The sequence below is a fragment of the Heterodontus francisci genome, chromosome 2, assembly GCF_036365525.1.
Source record: "Heterodontus francisci isolate sHetFra1 chromosome 2, sHetFra1.hap1, whole genome shotgun sequence".
Lineage (NCBI taxonomy): Eukaryota > Metazoa > Chordata > Chondrichthyes > Heterodontiformes > Heterodontidae > Heterodontus > Heterodontus francisci.
This window is the reverse complement of record NC_090372.1, coordinates 172,075,509-172,095,898: the sequence shown is the minus strand read 5'-3', so window position 1 is coordinate 172,095,898 and position 20,390 is coordinate 172,075,509. Positions and strand designations below refer to the sequence as shown.

The 20,390-nt window shown below is 43.8% G+C and overlaps 1 protein-coding gene across 3 annotated transcripts in view; it reads left to right on the top strand.

Annotated features, from left to right (window-relative positions):
• The window catches only part of LOC137348453 (rho GTPase-activating protein 21-like), a 298,000-nt gene that overhangs the window by 172,685 nt on the left and 104,925 nt on the right, over positions 1 to 20,390 (top strand). For all 3 annotated transcript variants that reach the window (XM_068013769.1, XM_068013763.1, XM_068013773.1), the window contains 2 exons: positions 4,248 to 4,326; positions 16,729 to 16,783. In XM_068013769.1, the coding sequence (XP_067869870.1) occupies positions 4,248 to 4,326; positions 16,729 to 16,783 (134 nt within the window). The remainder of the gene's footprint in view (positions 1 to 4,247; positions 4,327 to 16,728; positions 16,784 to 20,390) is intronic.

The window sequence follows — 20,390 nt, the reverse complement described above, 5'->3', positions numbered from 1 at the left end:
GGAATAGGAAGGGTGCAGTCACAATGTTGGGGGTTTACTACAGGCCTCCGAACAGCCAGCGGGAGGTAGAGGAGCAGATATGTAGACAGATTTTGGAAAGATGTAGAGGTAACAGGGTTGTAGTGGTGGGTGATTTTAACTTCCCCTATATTGACTGGGACTCACTTAGTGCTAGGGGCTTGGATGGGGCAGAATTTGTAAGGAGCATCCAGGAGGGCTTCTTGAAATAATACGTAGATAGTCCAACTAGGGATGGGGCCGTACTGGACCTGGTATTGGGGAATGAGCCCGGCCAGGTGGTCGAAGTTTCAGTAGGGGAGCATTTCGGGAGCAGTGACCATAATTCCATAAGTTTTAAGGCACTTGTGGATAAGGATGAGTAGTCCTCGGGTGAAGGTGCTAAATTGGGGGAAGGCTAATCATAACAATATTAGGCAGGAACTGAAGAATTTAGATTGGGGGCGGCTGTTTGAGGGTAAATCAACATCTGACGTGTGGGAGTCTTTCAAACGTCAGTTGATTAAAATCCAGGACCAGCATGTTCCTGTGAGGAAGAAGGATAGGTTTGGCAAGTTTCGGGAACCTTGGATAACATGGGATATTGTGAGCCTCGTCGAAAAGAAAAAGGAAGCATTCGTAATGGCTGGAAGGCTAGGAACAGACGAATCCCTTGAGGAATATAAAGACAGTAGGAAGGAATTTAAGCAAGGAGTCAGGAGGGCTAATAGGGGGTATGAGAGGTCATTGGCAAACAGGATTAAGGAAAATCCCAAGGCTTTTTATACGTATATTGAGAGCAAGAGGGTAACCAGGGAAAGGGTTGGCCCACTCAAGGACAGAGAAGGGAATCTATGTATGGAGCCAGAGGAAATGGGTGAGGTACTAAATGAGTACTTTGCATCAGTATTCACCAAGGAGAAGGACTTGGTGGATGATGAGCCTAGGGAAGGGAGTGTAGATAGTCTAAGTCATCTCATTATCAAAAAGGAGGAGGTGTTGGGTGTCTTGCAAAGCATTAAGGTAGATAAGTCCCCAGGGCCTGATGGGATCTACCCCAGAATGCTGAGGGAGGCAAGGGAAGAAATTGCTGGGGCCTTGACAGAAATCTTTGCATCCTCATTGGCTACAGGTGAGGTCCCAGAGGACTGGAGAATAGCCAGTGTTCCTTTGTTTAAGAAGGGTAGCAAGGGTAATCCAGGAAATTATAGGCCGGTGAGCCTTATGTCAGTGGTAGGGAAATTATTAGAGAGGATTCTTCGGGACAGGATTTACTCCCATTTGGAAACAAATGGACTTGTTAGCGAGAGGCAGCATGGCTTTGTGAAGGGGAGGTCGTGTCTCACTAATTTGATTGAGTTTTTTGAGGAAGTGACAAAGATGATTGATGAAGGAAGGGCAGTGGATGTTATCTATATGGACTTCAGTAAAGCCTTTGACATGGCAGACTGATACAAAAGGTGAAGTCATACGGGATCAGAGGTGAGCTGGCAAGATGGATACAGAACTGGCTCGGTCATAGAAGACAGAGGGTAGCAGTAGAAGGGTGCTTTTCTGAATGGAGGGATGTGACTAGTGGTGTTCCGCAGGGATCAGTGCTGGGACCTTTGCTGTTTGTAGTATATGTAAATGACTTGGAGGAAAATGTAGCTGGTCTGATTAGTAAGTTTGCGGACGACACAGGTTGGTGGAGTTGCGGATAGTGATGAGGATTGTCAGAGGATACAGCAGGATATAGATCGGTTGGAGACTTGGGCGGAGAAATGGCAGATGGAGTTTAATTCGGACAAATGTGAGGTAATGCATTTTGAAAGGTCTAATGCAGGTGGGAAGTATACAGTAAATGACAGAACCCTTAGGAGTATTGACAGGCAGAGAGATCTGGGCGTACAGGTCCACAGGTCACTGAAAGTGGCAACGCAGGTGGATAAGGTAGTCAAGAAGGCATACAGCATGCTTGCCTTCATCGGTTGGGGCATAGAGTATAAAAATTGGCAAGTCATGCTGCAGCTGTACAGAACTTTAGTTAGGCCACACTTAGAATATTGCGTGCAATTCTGGTCGCCACAATACCAGAAGGACGTGGAGGCTTTGGAGAGGGTACAGAGGAGGTTTACCAGGATGTTGCCTTGCCTGGTCTGGAGGGCATTAGCTATGAGGAGAGGTTGGATAAACTCTGATTGTTTTCATTGGAACGACAGAGGGGCGACATGATAGAGGTTTACAAAGTTATAAGCGGCATGGACAGAGTGGATAGTCAGAAGCTTTTTCCCAGGGTGGAAGAGTCAGTTACTAGGGGACGTAGGTTTAAGGTGAGAGGGCCAAAGTTTAGAGGGGATGTGCGAGGCAAGTTCTTTACACAGAGGGTGGTGAGTGCCTGGAACTTGCTGCCGGGGGAGATGGTGGAAGCAGGTACCATAGCGACGTTTAAGAGGCATCTTGACAAATACATGAATAGGATGGGAATAGAGGGATACGGACCCCGGAAGTGCAGAAGGTTTTAGTTTAGGCAGGCATCAAGATCGGCGCAGGCTTGGAGGGCCGAATGGCCTGTTCCTGTGCTGTATTGTTCTTTGTTCAAAACGGAATATCTGTGATGGGGAGGAAGGTAGGAGAGATTAAATGACAAAAGCGGTGATGGTGCAAGGCAAAAGGGGATGGTAATGAGACAAGTAAAGCGACAAAAGATGGGTCTAGAGGAGGTGTAAATGGGCATACCAGAATTCCCTTACACGAAGGAAAGAGGAATAAAGAGATTGGAGAACAGAGTGAGTGCATCAGATTAGGACAGAAAGTGCTGGAAATACTCAGCAGGCCCTGCAGCATCTGCATAGAGTTTCTCTACACAGATGCTGCCAGACCTGCTGAGTATTTCCAGCAGTTTCTGTTCTCATTTCAGAGTTCAGCATCTGCAGTATTTTGTTCTTATTGCATCAGATTAGGACTTGCTTATGTGGAGGATAAGCACCAACACAGACTGGTTGAGTCAAGTGGCCTGTTTCCATGTTGTAATTTCTATGTAACCCAAATATTTTTGATTTAAAATGTCACTGTCAATTTACTCCCCTGTCTGATCTTGCAAGGGAATATACAATAGGTGGTAGGACCCTAGGACGTACAGAGGTTCAGAGGGACCTTGGTGTATCTGTCCATAAATCACTGAAGCAGCAGCACAGGTAGATAAGGTGGTTAGGAAGGCACATGGGATACTTGCCTTTATTAACCAAATATAAGAGCAGGGAGGTTATGATGGAGTTGTATAAAACGCTAGTTAGGCCACAGCTGGAGTACTGTGCACAGTTCTGATTACCACACTATAAGGAAGGATATGATTGCACTGGAGAGGATGCAGAGGAGATTCACCAGGATGTTGCCTGGGCTGGAGCATTTCAACTATGAAGAAAGATTGGATAGGCTCGGGTTGTTTTTCTGAGAGCAGAGAAGGCTGAGGGGGGGGACCTGATTGAGGTATACAAAATTATGAGGGCATAGATGGGGTAGATCGGAAGAAACTTTTTCCCTTAACGGAGGTGTCAGTAACAAGGGGGCATAAATTTAAGATAAGGGGCAGGAGGTTTGGAGGGGATTTGAGGAAAAATGTTTTCACCCAGAGGGTGGTTGGAATCTGGAACACACTGCCTGAAGGGGTGGTAGAGGCAGGAACCCTCACAACATTTAAGAAGTATTTAGATGAGCACTTGAAACGCCATAGCATACAAGGCTACAGGCCAAGTGCTGGAAAATGGGATTAGAATAGATAGGTGCTTGATGGCTGGCACGGACACTGGGCCGAAGGACCTGTTTCTGTGCCGTATAACTCTGACACTTGTATATACTTGCTGTATGTTGGAAAATTAGAGGTTCTGCATCTGTTTGTGAAGGAGGTCACTAGGGCTGCAGCCTTGATAAATACACAATCTTTACAAAAACATAGTAATCAGGCATTAATAGTCAGGCAATTTTTTAAATCATTGTTTAAATGTTATTAACTATTGGAAATGACCTATTCCAAAATTGTGTTTCAATTTAAAGAAACTTTTAATTTGGAGACCATATTATACAAATCACTTCAAGTAACAATGAATTCTATCCCTAGTATTTGAAAATAATCTATGTAATATTGAGTCTGTTTCAGATCATTGGAACTTGTTATCTTATTCTAGGTGGTATTGAATCTGACAAAAGGTCATGATTTGTTTTCCATAATCATTTAAAAGTTTTGACTAGAATTCTTTCTTTCTGTAAACCAGGTGACCGGATTGTCAAAGTAAATGGGGAAAGCATTATTGGAAAAACATATTCCCAAGTTATAGCCTTGATTCAGGACAGGTACGAATGCTATTTTTTGTAAATGACTATGTTGAAACAAGCCATATGTTGGATTTTAGCAATCTTTGACTTTGTGTTTAATCCATATGTTAGCAACAACCTGTACTCAACCTATTTTGTCTGGAGATGGTGTAGCTGGTCAGTTTGAGAAGTATAAAAGTCTATCCTAATAATACAGGCTTTTTTTAAGGAGTTTATTTAATGTTTTTTCTACTAATGTGGGTAAACCTAAACATGCCTTGTAGTGCTCATAAATGATATTCTGGTGTCTGCTACTGTCATAGTTGGAAGTGGGAAGCACAAGTTGGCATGTTCCTGTCACTCCATAGCAACCTGAAGTATGATCATTGTCAAAGAACACTTTAAGTACATGCTAAAGTAAATGTTGTGACTGTCTTCAAAGTTATGATGAAGTACAATCAGTGCAAAACATTTCTTCTCCACCCCCCTCGCAACTTTATTGCCAAAAAGTACTCCATAGTGCAAGTCCATTTTCAAAGGAGAGCTCAAAATATTATGAGCATAAACATTAAGTATTTCAATGTTTTTCTTCAACATGATGCTCTGATTTTTCATTAACACTATTTAGTTTGCACCAGAGAAATCTGGAATGCATTAGTGACATTCTAATTAAAATGCAGCAAAGTATGAAATTTCTTTTCCTTTAAAAGTGGATGCGACACAGAAGTGGTGGAATGTGAATTTTCTCAACTGACTCTCCACGGTGAAGAATCAAGTTGCCTTCTTGCATTGGAAGGCCAGCCAGATCGATCACAGCAGTCTTTTCTGGCCATGTGTACTCGTGTGAATAGTTATCCCTGGACCATGTTTCAGTACATCTAATAAGGGCTTTAAGAACACTGTCAACAAATAAGTTCAGTCATTCCAGTGTAGGATCAGATTGGCTCAGTTGCTAGGACTCTTGTTTTTTAATCGCAAGGTTGTGGCTTTACAGCTAACTCCAGGACTTGAGGACGTAACCTAGACCAGTGTTGTCCAATAGAAATTGCTAACTGGCCACAAGTGTACCTACAGCGATACTATTTTAACCACATGCTAGAAGGGAAAGGGAAGCTTATGACAGATGCTGAGGGCTCAATACTGCAGAAAACCTAGTAAAATTAAAAGGAAATTAGGAAAGCCAAGAGAGGGCATGAAAAAATATTGGCAACTAGAATCGAGGAAAACCCAAAGATTGTTTATAAATACATAAAGAGCAAGAGGATAAGTAAAGGAAGAGTAGAGCCTGTTAACCAAAGGGTGTGGAGGCAGCGGATTGGTTCTTAATGAATACTTTGTGTCTGTTTTCACAAAAGAGAGGAACGATACAGACGTTCCAATCAGGGAGGAGGAGTATGAAATAATCGATGAAACTAACATAGTGAGAGAGGAAGTATTAAGGGGTTTAACATCCTTGAAAGTGGATTAAACCCCCAGGTCTGCATGAAATGTATCCTAGGCTGTTAAGGGAAGCAAGAGAAGAAATAGCCGGAGACTCTGACCATTTTCCAATCCTCTCTGGCTAGAGGGGTAGTGCCCGAGGACTGGAGGACAACCATCATTGTACCATTATTTTAAAAGGGAAAAAGGAATAGAGGAGTAATTACAGGCCAGTTAGCCTAACTTCGGTGGTGGGAAAGTTATTGGAAAAAATTCTGAGAGACAGCATAAATCTTAATTTAGGAAGACATGGCTTAATCAAAGACAGTCAGCCTGGATTTGTTAAGGGAAGTTCATGTTTTTTTAGGGAGTTCTGTAGTAACGAGGACCAGGGAAGAAGGGCCCTAGAGTATTTGATATTATTTGACATTAAGATCTTCCAAAAGGTTAATTTAAAGGGTTAAGACATGGCAGAGAGCTCAAAGTTGTGGTGTGCTCCTCGTGCTCCATGTCGGAAGCCGGGAAAATTTCCAGTGCATGTGTTCAGGAAGTGTCTCCAGCTACAGCTCCTGGAAGCCCGGGTTTCGGAGCTGGAGCGGCAGCTGGGGACACTGCGGAGCATCCACGAGGCGGAGAGTATCGTGGATGGCACGTATAGAGAGCTGGTCACACCGTAGGCTCAGACTCCACAGGCAGGAAGGGAATGGGTGACCACCAAGCAGAGAAAGAGGCTTAGACAGGCAGTTCAGGAACTGCCTGTGGCTATTCCCCTGCAAAACCGATGTACTGCTTTGGATATTGTTGGGGGGAATGGCATCTCAGGGGAAAGCAGCAGCAGCCCAATTCATTGCACCACGGTTAGCTCTGCTGCACAGGGGATGAGTAAAATGTATGGGAATACAATAGTTATATGGGATTCAATTGTAAGGGGAATAGATAGGCGTTTCTGTGGCCGCAGAAGAGACTCCAGGATGGTATGTTGCCTCCCTGGTGCTAGGGTCAAGGATGTCTCAGCGGTTACAGGGCGTCCTGAAGGGGGAGGGTGAACAGCCAGTGGTCGTGGTACACATTGGTACAAATAACGTAGGTTTAAAAAAAAAGGATGAGGTCCTAAAAACAGAATATAGGGAGCTAAGAAGTAAGTTGAAAAGTAGGACCTCAAAGGTAGTGATCTCAGGATTACTATCAGTGCCACATGCTGGTCAGAAGAGAAATAGCAGCATATATCGGATGAATACGTGGCTGAAGAGATGGTGTGAAGGGGAGGGTTTTAGATTCCTGGGACATTGGGACCGGTTCTGGGGGAGGTGGGACCAGTACCAACTGAACGGGTTACACTAGGGCAGGACCAGGACTGATGTCAGAGTAGGGGGGGGAAGTATTTGCTAGAGTGGTTGGGGAGGGTTTAAACTAAAATGGCAGGGGGATGGGAACCTTTGCAAGGAGACAGAGGAGGGGGGAATCAAAGACGAGAACAAAAGACAGTAAGGAGAGTAAGAAAAGCGATAGGCAGAGAAAACAAGGGTCAGAATCAAACAGAGCCACAGTGAAAAATAGTGGGAAGGGGACAAGTAATGTTAAAAAGACAAGCCTTAAGGCTTTGTGCCATAATGTGCAGAGCATTCGCAATAAAGTGGACGAATTAATCGCGTAAATAGATGTAAGCGGGTATGATATAGTCGGGATTACGGAGACATGGCTGCAAGGTGACCAGGGATGGGAAATGAACATCCAGGGGTATTCAGTATTTAGGAAGGACAGACAAAAAGCAAAAGGCGGTGGAGTTACATTGCTGGTTAAAGAGGAAATTAACACAATAGTGAGGAAAGATATCAGCTCTGATGATGTGGAATCTGTATGGGTAGAGTTGCGAAACACTAAAGGGCAAAAAACATTAGTGGGGGTTGTATATAGACCCCCAAACTGTACTGGTGATGTTGGGAATGGCATTAAACGGGAAATTAGAGAGCATGCAATAAAGGAACATCTGTAATTATGGGTGATTTTAATCTGCATATAGATTGGGCAAATCAAATTAGTCAATATCATAGAGGAGGAATTCTTGGAGTGTATGGTTTTCTGGACCAATACGTTGAGGAACTAACTAGAGAACAGGCCATCCTAGACTGGGTATTGTGTAATGAGAGAGGAATAATTGACAATCTAGTGGTGCGAGACCCCTTGGGGATGAGCGACCATAATATGATAGAATTCTTCATCAAGACGGAGAGTGACGTCATTGATTCTGAGACAAGGGCCCTGAATCTTAGTAAAGGAAACTACGAAGGTATGAGGCGCGCGTTGGCCATGACGGATTGGGAAACGTTACTTAAAGGGATGACGGTGGATAGGCAATGGCAAACATTCAAAGAGCGCGTGGATGAACTGCAATAATTGTTTATCCCTGTCTGGCACAAAAGTAAAACTGGAAAGGTAGCCAAACCATGGCTTACAAGGGAAATTAGAGATGGCATTAGATCCAAGGAAGAGGGATATAAATTTGCCAGAAAAAACAACAGACCTGAGGATTGGGAGCAGTTTAGAATTCAGCAAAGGAGGACCAAGGGATTGATTAAGAAGGGGAAAATAGAGTACGAGAGCAAGCTTGCGGGGAACATAAAAACTGACTGTAAAAGTTTCTATAGGTATGTGAAGAGAAAAAGATTGGTGAAGACAAATGTAGGTCCCTTACAGTCAGAAACAGGGGAATTTATTATGGGGAATAAAGAAATGGCTGACCAACTAAATGCATACTTTGGTTCTGTCTTCACAAAGGAGGACACAAATATCATAGCAGAAATGTTGGGGAACACAGGGTTTAGTGAGAGGGAGGAACTGAAGGAAATCAGTATTAGTAGAGAAATGGTGTTGGGGAAATTGATGGGAGTGAAGGCCGATAAATCCTCAGGGCCTGATGGTATGCATCCCAGAGTACTTAAGGAAGTGGCCCTAGAAATAGTGGATGCATTGGTGGTCATCTTCCAATATTCTATAGACTCTGGAACAGTTCCTACAGATTGGAGGGTAGCTAATGTAACCCCACTGTTTAAAAAGGGAGGTAGAGAGAAAGCAGGGAATTATAGACCAGTCAGCCTGACGTCGGTAGTGAGGAAAATTCTAGAGTCCATTATCAAAGATTTTATTGTGGAGCACTTGGAGAAGAGTGGTAGAATCAGGCAGAGTCAGCATGGATTTACGAAAGGGAAATCATGCTTGACAAATCTACTAGAATTCTTTGAGATAACTAGTAGAATTGATCAGGGGGAGCCAGTGGATGTGGTTTATTTGGACTATCAGAAGGCTTTCGGCAAAGTCCCACATAAGAGATTAGCATATAAAATTAAAGCACATGGGATTGGGGGCAGTGTATTGCGATGGATAGAAAATTGGTTGGCAGACAGGAAACAAAGAGTAGGGATAAATGGGTCTTTTTCCAAATGGCAGGCAGTGACTAGTGGGGTACCGCAGGGATCGGTGCTAGGACCCCATCTATTCACAATATATATTAATGACTTAGATGAGGGAACTAAAAGTAATATCTCCAAATTTGCAGATGACACAAAACTGGGCGAGAGGGTGAGTTGTGAGGAGGACGCAGAGAGGCTTCAGGGTGATTTGGACAAGTTGAGTCAGTGGGCAAATGCATGGCAGATGCAGTATAATGTGGATAAATGTGAGGTTATCCACTTTGGTAGCAAAAACAGGAAGGCAGAGTATTATCTGAATGGCTATAAACTGAGAGAGGGGAATATGCAATGAGACCTGGGTGTTCTCGTACACCAATCACTGAAGGTAAGCATGCAGGTGCAACAGACGATAAAGGCAAATGGTATGTTGGCCTTCATAGCGAGAGGATTAGAGTACAGGAGCAGAGATGTCTTGCTGCATTTATACAGGGCCTTGGTGAGGTCACACCTGGAATATTGTGCGCAGTTTTGGTCGTCTTATCTGTGGAAGGATGGAGGGAGTGCAGTGCAGGCTTACCAGACTGATTCCTGGGATGGCGGGACTGATGTAGGATGAGAGATTGAGTTGGTCAGGATTATATTGGCTGGAGTTCAGAAGAGTGAGGGGTGATCTCATAGAAACCTATAAAATTCTAACAGAACTTGACCGGTGAGATGCAGGAAGGATGTTCCCGATGTTGGGGGAGTCCAGAACCAGGGGTCATAGTCTAAGGATACGGGGTAAACCTTTCAGGACTGAGATGAGAGATTTCTTCACCCAGAGAGTGGTGAGCCTGTGGAATTCTCTACCACAGAAAGCAGTTGAGGCCAAAACATTGTATGTTTTCAAGAAGGAGTTAGATATAGCTCTTGGGTCTAAAGGGATCAAAGGGTATAGGGCGAAAGCAGGAACAGGTTACTGAGTTGGACGATCAGCCATGATTATAATGAATGGCGGAGCAGGCTCGAAGGGCCGAATGGCCTACTGCTCCTGATTTCTATGTTTCTGCGTTTCTGACTAACATAGTTGAATTTTTTGACGAGGTAACGTTGGAGGGTCAATGGTGGTCGTGCATTTGATGTAGTCTGTATGGATTTTAGTAAGGCTTTTGATAAGGTCCTTCATGACAGACTGTTCACTTAAGTAAAAGCCCATGGGATCCAAGGCAACGTGGCAAATTGGATCCAAAATTGGCTCAGAGGCATTAAGCAAAGGATGTAATGGTCAATGGGAGTTTGTGTCTGGAAGGCTATTTGCAGTGGGGTTCTGCAGTGCTCAGTACCAGGTCCCTTGCTTTTTGTGAAATATATTAATGATTTGAGCTTGAATGTAGGGGTATGATGAAGAAGTTTGCAGATATAAAAATTGGCCGTATGGTTGATAATGAAGAAAGCTGTAGACTGCAGTAAGATATCATTGGACTGGTCAGGTGGGTGGAACAGTGGCAATTGGAGTTCATTCTGGTGAAGTGTGAGGTAATGCATTTGGGGAAGGCTAACAAAGCAAGGTAATATATAATAAATGGTAGGATACTGAGAAATGTAGAGGAGCAGAGGGGCCTTGAAGAGTTCACAGATACCATAAGTTGGTCAAGAAGGCTTATGGGATACTTGCCTTTATTAGCTGAGGCATAGAATATTAGAGCCAGGAAGGTTATGCTGAAACTATATAAAACACTACTTAAGCCACATCTGGAGTTATGCATGCAATTCTGATCATAAAGCTTTAGGGAAGACATGATTGCTCTAGAGAGGGTACAGAGGAGATTTATGAGGATGTTGCCTGGACTGGAGAATTTTAGTTATGATGAAAGATTGGATAGGCTAGGGTTATTTTCTTTGGAACAGAGCTGGCTGAGAGTAAACCTAATTGAGGTATATAAAATTATGAGGGGGTCCAGATAGAGTGGATAGGAAGGTTCTAATCCTCTTGGTTGAGGGGTCCATAACCAGGAGGCATACATTTAGGGTAAGAGATAGGAGGATTCGAGGGGGAAAAAAATCTTTCATCCAGAGGGTAGTTGGAATCTGGAACACTCTGCCTGAAAGGGTGGTAGAGTAGAAACCCCCGTGGCATTTAGAAAATTCTTAGATATGCACTTTAAGTGCCGTAACCTATAAGGCTACAGACGAAGAGCTGGAAACTGGCATTAGGCTGGATGGCTCCTTGTCGTCTGACGGGCCAAAGGGCCGTCTCTTGTGCTGTCAGTTTCTGATTTCTGTGACATTGTTACAGACAGGTGGGGAAGGGATCTCAGGCTCCCCCTTTCGTCCCTTCTCTGGTTTGACCACAACAGGGTTTATCCTTTTTTACACAGTGATTGAACTTACCATCTCAGTGAGCACTTGCTGCTGTTCTCTAATATAATTGTCAAAGAACCAATCAGACAGGTTTTCTCGAGTTTATACAAGAAATATGTAAGTTTATTATTATTAACACTCTAAGCTGGTTAAAATTAGTAAAATATGCTGCGCATTCATGCACATATTCACACGAGAGTCTCACACGCACAAATAAATTACAAAAGGAAAACTGCTTTGGTGGCTGGAGTAGAGTCTGGAATAAATGGAATTTAAATACAGTTTTCAGTCTCAAGTTCTCAGCTGAAACTGTATTCCTGAAGTCCTTGCTGGGCCACTTGCACAGTGGTGGGCTCGCTCGCTTTTCTCAGAGCTTTTGAAGGCAGAAGAGGGGTTCGATCCTTGTCCCCTAGTTGCTAGCTGTGGCAGTCTGACTGGAGAGGGAGAGAGAGAGAGAGCTGCTTCGTTGTTGGCTTTTCAGTTACTTCTCTCTGCTTTCTGTGTGATAAAGCTTACAGTCTCCCTAGAGTAGTCATATGATACCAAACTTCCTTGTGGTGTTAATGAGATCCTCCTGGAATCTTCTCTGAGATTCAAGACTCTCCCCCTCAAGCTGTCCAGTCGCACTGGTGGGGGTTGGCTCTTTCAAAGTCAATGGGTGTCGATGGCTCCTGATGACTGTGTTGACAAAGCCATTTCAGGTAATTCAATCAGAGAACCACATTGGTCTGGCTAGGTTGAGTCAGTCGTGTTGTCTCCAGTCTAATCCTTTGGTGTTTCAAGTGTAAATTGCAGTGGCCATCTTGGCTGTCAGTTTAATTTTTTTTTTAAAGTTATTTCTGAGAATTTCCAGTAAAAGTCTCAGTCAAGGTTCTAACCTATGAAATTAATATTTCCCATTTGGCATGTAGGGTTTTCATGACAGCATGCACTTTTTTTTATTCGTTCTTGTGTTGTAGATGTTGCTGGCAAAGCCAGCATTTATTGTACATCCCTAATTGCTCTTGAGAAGGTGGTGGTGGTGAGCTGCCGCCTTGAACTGCTGTAGCCCATGTGGTGTAGGTACACAGACATTGCTCTTAAGGAACGAGTTCCAGGATTTTGATCTAGTGACGGTGAAGGAACAACGATATAGTTCCGTCAGGATGGTGAGTGACTAGGAGGGAAACTTGTAGGTGGTGTTCCCATGCGTCTGCTGCACTTGTCCTTCTAGATGGTAGAGGTCGTGGGTTTGGAAGGTGCTGTCGAAGAAACCTTGGCGAGTTGGTGCAGTGCATCTTGTAAATGGTACACACTGCTGCCACTGTGCGTTGGTGGTGGAGGGAGTAATTGTTTAAAGTGGTTGATGGGGTGCCAATCATGTGGGCTGTTTTGTCCTGGATAGTGTCGAGCTTCTTGACTGTTGTTGGAGCTGTACTCATCCAGGCAAGCAGAGAGTCTTCCATCATGCTCCTGACTTGTGCCTTGTAGATGGTGGACAGGCTTTGGGGAGTCAGGAAGTGAGTGACTCACCACAGAATTCCCAGCCTCTGACCTCTTTTAGCCCTAGTATCTATATGACTGGTCCAGTTCAGTTTCTGGTCAGTGGTACCTCAGGATGTTGGTGTGGAATTCGGCGATGGAATGCTGTTGAGGGGATATGGCTCGATTCTGTCTTGTTGGAGATGGTCATTGCCTGTCACTTGCCACTTGTCAGCCAAAGCCTGAATGTTGTTCAGATTTTGCTGCATGCGAGCACAGGTGCTTCAATATCTGTGAATGGTACTAAGCACTGCAATCATCAGTGAACATCCCACTTCTGAGCTTATATTGGAGGGAAAGTCATTGATGAGGCAGCTGAAGATGGTTGAGCCTGGGACACGACCCTGAGAACTCCTGCAGTGATATCCTGGGGCGTGATGATTGACCTGCAGCAACCACAACCATCTTCCTTTGTGCTAGGTATGACTCCAACCAGTGGAGCATTTTCCCCCTGACACACTCTTTTATTTTAGTTTTGCTAGGGCTCCTTGATGCCACACTCGATCAAATGCTGCCTTGATATCGAGGGCAATCACTCTGGCCTCACCTCTGGAATTCATCTCTTTTGTCCATGTTAGGACCAAGGCTGTAATGAAATCTCGAGCTGAGTGACCCTGGCAGAACCCAAACTGAGCATTGGTTAGCAGGTTGTTTCTCAGTAAGTGATGCTTGATAGCACTGTTGGCAGAACTTGGATCACTTTTATGATGATTGAAAGTAGACTGGATTAGTTTTGTCCTGCTTTTTGTAAACAGGATGTACCTGGGCAATTTTCCACATTGTCAGGTAGATGCCAGTGTTGTAGTTGTACTGACATGGCTTGGCTAAGGGTGCGGCTAGTTCTGGAGCACTTTTTCAGTACTACAGCTGGGATGTTGTCAGGGCCCATTGCCTTTGCTGCATCCAGTGCCGTTTCTTGATACCACATGGAGTGAATCAAATTGTCTGAAGACTGGCATTTGTGATGGTGGGGATCTCAGGAGGAGGCAGAGGTGGATCATCTACTTGCCATTTCTGGCTGAAGATGGTTACAAATGCTTCAGCCTTGACCTTGCACTCGTGCTGGGCACCCTTCGTTGAGGATGGGGATGTTTCTGGAGCCGCCTCCTCCAGTTAATGTTTAATTGCCCAGCAACATTCATGGCTGGATATGGCAGTACTGCAGAGCTCTAATTTGATCCATTGATTGTGGGATCGCTTATCTCTGTCTTATAGCATGCTGCCTCTGCTGTTTAATATGCATGTAGTCCTGTGTTGTAGCTTCACCAGGTTGTCACCTCATTTTTAGGTATGCCTAGTACTGCTCCTGGCATGCTGTTCTGCACCCCTCATTGAACCAAGATTGGTCCCTGGATTGATGGTAATAGTAGATTAAGGGATATGCCGAGCCATGAGGTTCTATATTGTGGTATTTTAGTAGAAAACCCCTTAGGTACACACACACAATGCAGGTAAATGTGCTTTGTGGATATATTTACTTAACAAGCATCTGCCATCATTCAGTAACCAAGGATATAGTGTATTTATGCTCAAAAAAATTTGCACACTCTACTTTTTATCTTAGCATTTTACCAACCAACGTTAATTTGTTTCACCCATCACCCCTGTACTCGTTGATCTAAATTGCCTCCAGGTTTGCCAACGCCTCTATTTTAAAATTTTTATCCTTGTGTTCAAATCCTTCCTTACCTTTTTAACCTCCTGAGGCTTTACAACACACAAACTCGGCGTTCCTCCAACTCTAGCCTTGTATGCATTGTTCACTTCCTTTACCCAACCTGTGGGATTGTGTCTTAAGTTGTCTAGAACCCAAGCTCTAGAATTCTCTTCCTAAAGCCTGCTGTCCCTCTCCCTCTCCTCTTTAAGGCATTCCATAAAACCTACCTCTTTGACAAAGCTTTGCATCACCTGTCCTAGTCTTTCTTTGGCTCAGCGCCAATTTATGTCTAATCATACTCCAGCGAAATGCCTTGGGATATTAAAGGTGATATATAAATGCAAATTTTGTCTACCCCCTTCCTAATTTGATTTCATTTTTAAAAGCAAACCAAGTCTGAGTAGTATGTGTTTTATTGATGATTAGAAAATGTAAACATTCTAATTGCTGGAATTGAAAGAGGGATATAGAGATGCCCAAGAACCAAGTGTAAAATGTCAAATTCAGTGTTTGCATAAATTTCAAAGATGTAAACCATTTGCATCAGACCTCAAGCCCCCACCCCACCACACACATTGCAGCCAAGCCTATGCCTTACCACGATTCCTGAGAAGCCACAAATCCACCAGTTAGTTAAACATCTCTTTCCATGCTTAAGTCTGCCAAACCTCAGGTTTTTCCTGCACCGTTTTGCCAAACCCCCACAACCGTACCACAGTACTGTCAAAAGCAGTGCTACCAAAGTGCAAGTAAACCATGAAGTGCTGAAAATACTCAGCAGGTCTGGTAGCATCTGTGGAGAGAGAAGCAGAGTTAATGTTTCAGGTCAGTGACCCTTCTTCAGAACTCATTTCTTGTTTTTATTTCAGATTTCCAGCATCTGCAGTATTTTGCTTTTATTTTTATACAAGTAAACCATACTCCCCTAGTCAGTACTGCTAAATACCAGATATTTAACCTCAACTGTTAGCATCGTGTATACCATCTTGTATATTCTCAACTTTAAAACTAGTAAGAGGTAAAAATTAAAGGAAGAACTTGAATTTATATAGTGTCTTTCACGACCTCAGGATGTCCCAAAGCTCTTTACAGCCAATGAAGTACTTTTGAAGTGTTGTCATGTTGTAAGGTAGGAAATGCGGCAGCCAATTTATGCATAACATGGTCCCACAAAATCAGTCCAATAAATGACCAGATAATCTATTTAGTGATGGTGGTTGAGGATAATAGTGGCCGGGAAGGTGTCTTCTGCAAAGTGCTCAAAATCATGAGGGCTTTTGCCAGAGTAGATAAGGAGAAACTGTTCCCACTGGCTGAACGATCTAGAACCAGAGGACAACTATTTACACTGATTGGCAAAAAGAAGCAATGGCAACATGAGGCAAAACCTTTTTACGCAGTATGTGGTTAGGATCTGGAATGCACTGCCTGAAATTGGTGAAGGCAAATTCAGTCAATGCCTTCAAAAGAGAATTGCATAATTATCTGAAGAGAAAACATTTGCAGGGCTATGGAGAAAAAGCAGGGAATGGAACTAGGTGAGTTGCTCTTGCAGAGAGCTGGCACAGACACAGTGGCTGCAGAAGGCCATTTGGCCCATTCTGTGATTCTCTGAATAGTACCGTGGGATCATTTATCATGAGAGGGGAAACAGGCCCTCTGACAGTCCTGAGGGAGTGCTGGACTTCAGCCCAGATCTTGTGTTCAAATCTCTGGAATAGTACTTGAACGCACAACCTTCTGACTCAAAAGCAGGAGTGCTACCCACTGAGCCGTGGCTGACTCCAATTAATACTTTAATACAGCCTTGTGACAGCGGCCCTCACTGTTTGTTTCATGCTTCCGTGACAGTGAGGGCAAATAGTAGTTGAGTGAGAAAAGATGAGAGAAAGCTATGTTAGCTATCTTTCCCCCAAGCTGGGACAGTTGCTTCTGAAAGGGCTCTATTTAGCAGCCAAGATGGTGATTGCCAGTTGAGAAGATTGAAACTGAAACTTGGTTAAACTTGTGGGAATTTGATTCTATTAAGCTGCCTAGCACCATGTAGTTGATGACAAACAGAAGTAACGAATATATCTGTTTATTCTGTTTTTGCAGTGACTCTGTGCTGGAGCTTTGTGTTATGCCAAAAGATGAAGATATCCTGCAGCTGGTACGTTTTATAGTGTTTAACTTGTTGAAAATAGAAATCACTCTGTTTTATAAATGTCAGTGTAAGCAAGTTATTAAGATTTTTGGTCATAGCTGAGCTATTCTGAAGCACAAGTTTGACATCCAGTATTCATCTTTAGCTACCTTAGTTATTGTCTTTATTTGGATATCCAGAGTCCAGATTTACGTTCCAGATGTAGTAAAACTGTGATCTATTTGAAATGTTATACAGGTAATTATCAGCGCTTCCATTGTCTGTGACCTCAATCACTGCAAAAGATTGTGAATCATGGGAAACTAGTGGGAATTGGGGCTGCCAGTGCTTTTAGGCCCATGGTAAAAAAAAAACATGATGAAACAAACTAAAATAAAATGAAAAAAGAAAACTAAAAATAAAAAAGGGGGCCAGTCATGCTCTGACCTTCTGGTCAGCTAGTCTCTGTGATCCTCTGTCCTATCAACACCTTCCCTTTTGTTATCTTTTGTCCCACCCCAGCTTTATTTGCTTAAAGCCTATTACATTCCTAACCTTTGCCAGTTCTGATGAAAGGTCATTGACCTGAAAAGTTAACTCTGCTTCTTTCTCCACAGATGCTGCCAGACCTGCTGAGTATTTCCAGCATTTTGTTTTAATTTCAGATTTCCAGCATCTGCAGTATTTTGCTTTTATACTAACTCCATATACCTGCCTTTGCCCCATATCTCTTAATACCTTTGATTAACTGTCTATTAATCTCAGGTTTAAAGTCAACAAGTGATCTCACATCAGCTGCTGTTTGCAGAAGAGAATTCCAAATTTCTACTGCCCTTTGTGTGTAGAAATCTTTCCTAATTTCACCCCATGTCCCCTAGTCCTAGGCACCCAAATCAGCAGAAACAGTTTTATTCTAACTACCATATCTATTCCCCTTGATATCTTGAAAACTTCGATCACATCACCTCTTAACCTTCTAAATTCTAGGGAAAATAATCCAAGTTTGTGTAATCTCTCCTTGGGGTCTATGCATCTTTCTAGTAAATCTACCCTGCACTCCTTCCAAGGCCAATATACCCTTCCTAAGCTTATTGCAATACTCCAGGCGTGGGCTAACCATGGCTTTGCATAACTGACGCATGATTTCTACCCTGTTGTACTCTGGTCCTCGAGGTAGAAAGGCCAACATTCCATTAGTCCATTTGATTATTTTCTGTACCTGTTCATGACATTTTAATGATCTATGCACCTGGACCTCCACTGTTTCTAGCTTTTCACCATTTAGAAAGCACTCTTTCCTGTCCTTTTTGGTCCAAAGTGGATGACGATAGTCAGGGGCACAGATAGGCGCTTCTGTGGACATGAAAGAGACTCCAGGGTGGTATGTTGCCTCCCTGGTGCCAGGGTCAAGGATGTCTCTGAACGGACAGGGGGCATTCTGAAGGGGGAGGGTGAACAGCCAGAGGTTGTGGTACACATTGGTACCAATGACATAGGCAGGAAGAGTGACGAGGTCCTGCGGGGGAGTTTAGGGAGTTAGGTAGAAAGTTAAAAGACAGGACCTCTAGAGTTGTAATCTCAGGATTACTCCCTGTGCCACGTGCCAGTGAGGCTAGAAATAGGAAGATAGTGCAGCTAAACACGTAGCTGAACAGCTGGTGTAGAAGGGAGGGTTTCAGATATCTGGACCATTGGGATCGCTTCAGGGACAGGTGGGACCTGTACAAGAAGGACAGATTGCATCTAAACTGGAGGGGCACAAATATCCTGGCTGCGAGGTTTGCTAGCGTCACTCGGGAGAGTTTAAACTAGTGTGGCAGGGGGTGGGAACCAGAGCAGTAGGGCAGCAAGTGAAATAAATGAGGGGGAACTAGTAAATAAGGCCAGTAAGACTATGAAGAGCAGGCAGGGAGATGTTGCTGAGCGCAGTGGAACTGGTGGTCTGAAGTGCATTTGTTTCAATGCGAGAAGTATAACCGGTAAGGCAGATGAACTTAGAGCTTGGATTAGTACTTGGAACTATGATGTTGCTATTACAGAGACTTGGTTGAGGGAAGGGCAGGATTGGCAGCTAAATGTTCCAGGATTTAGAAGCTTCAGGCGGGATAGAGGGGGATGTAACAGGGGTCGGGGAGTTGCATTACTGGTTAAGGAGAATATCACAGCTGTACTGCGGGAGGACACCTCGGAGGGGTCATGCAGCGAGGCAATATGGGTGGAGCTCAGGAATAGGAAGGGTGCAGTCACGATGTTGGGGGTTTTCTACAGGCCTCCCAACAGCCAGCGGGAGGTAGGGAAGCAGATATGTAGACAGATTTTGGAAAGATGTAAAGGTAACAGGGTTGTAGTGGTGGGTGATTTTAACTTCCCCTATATTGACTGGGACTCACTTAGTGCTAGGGGCTTGGATGGGGCAGAATTTGTAAGGAGCATCCAGGAGGGCTTCTTGAAACAATATGTAGATAGTCCAACTAGGGATGGGGCCATACTGGACCTGGTATTGGGGAATGAGCCCGGCCAGGTGGTCTAAGTTTCAGTAGGGGAGCATTTCGGGAACAGTGACCATAATTCCATAAGTTTTAAGCTACTTGTGGATAAGAATGAGTAGTCCTCAGGTGAAGGTGCTAAATTGGGGGAAGGCTAATTATAACAATATTAGGCAGGAACTGAAGAATTTAGATTGGGTGTGGCTGTTTGTGGGTAAATCAACATCTGACGTGGGAGTCTTTCAAATGTCAGTTGTTTAGAATCCAGGACCGGCATGTTCCTGTGAGGAAGAAGGATAAGTTTGGCAAGTTTCGGGAACCTTGGATAACGTGGGATATTGTGAACCTAGTCAAAAAGAAAAAGGATGCATTTGTAAGGGCTGGAAGGCTAGGAACAGACAAACCCCTTGAGAAATATAAGGACAGTAGGAAGGAACTTAAGCAAGGAGTCAGGAGGGCTAAAAGGGGTCATGCAAAGTCATTGGCAAACAGGATTAAGGAAAATCCCAAGGCTTTTTATGCGTATATAAAGAGCAAGAGGATAACTAGGGAAAGGGTTGGCCTGCTCAAGGACAGAGAAGGGAATCTAAGTTTGGAGCCAGAGGAAATGGGCGAGGTACTAAATGAGTACTTTGCATCAGTATTCACCAAAGAGAAGGACTTGGTGGATGATGAGCCTAGGGAAGGGAGTGTAGATAGTTTCAGTCATCTCATTATCGAAAAGGAGGAGGTGTTGGGTGTCTTGCAAAGCATTAAGGTAGATAAGTCCCCAGGGCCTGATGGGATCTACCCCAGAATACTGAGGGAGGCAAGGGAAGAAATTGCTGGGGCCTTGACAGAAATCTTTGCATCCTCATTGGCTACAGGTGAGGTCCCAGATGCCTGGCGAATAGCCAATGTTGTTCCTTTATTTAAGAAGGGTAGCAAGGATAATCCAGGAAATTATAGGCCGGTGAGCCTTACGTCAGTGGTAGGGAAGTTATTAGAGAGGATTCTTCGGGACAGGATTTACTCCCATTTGGAAACCAACAAACTTATTAGCGAGAGGCAGCATGGTTTTGTGAAGGGGAGAGGTCGTGTCTCACTAATTTGATTGAGTTTTTTGAGGAAGTGACAAAGGTGATTGATCAAGGAAGGGCAGTGGATGT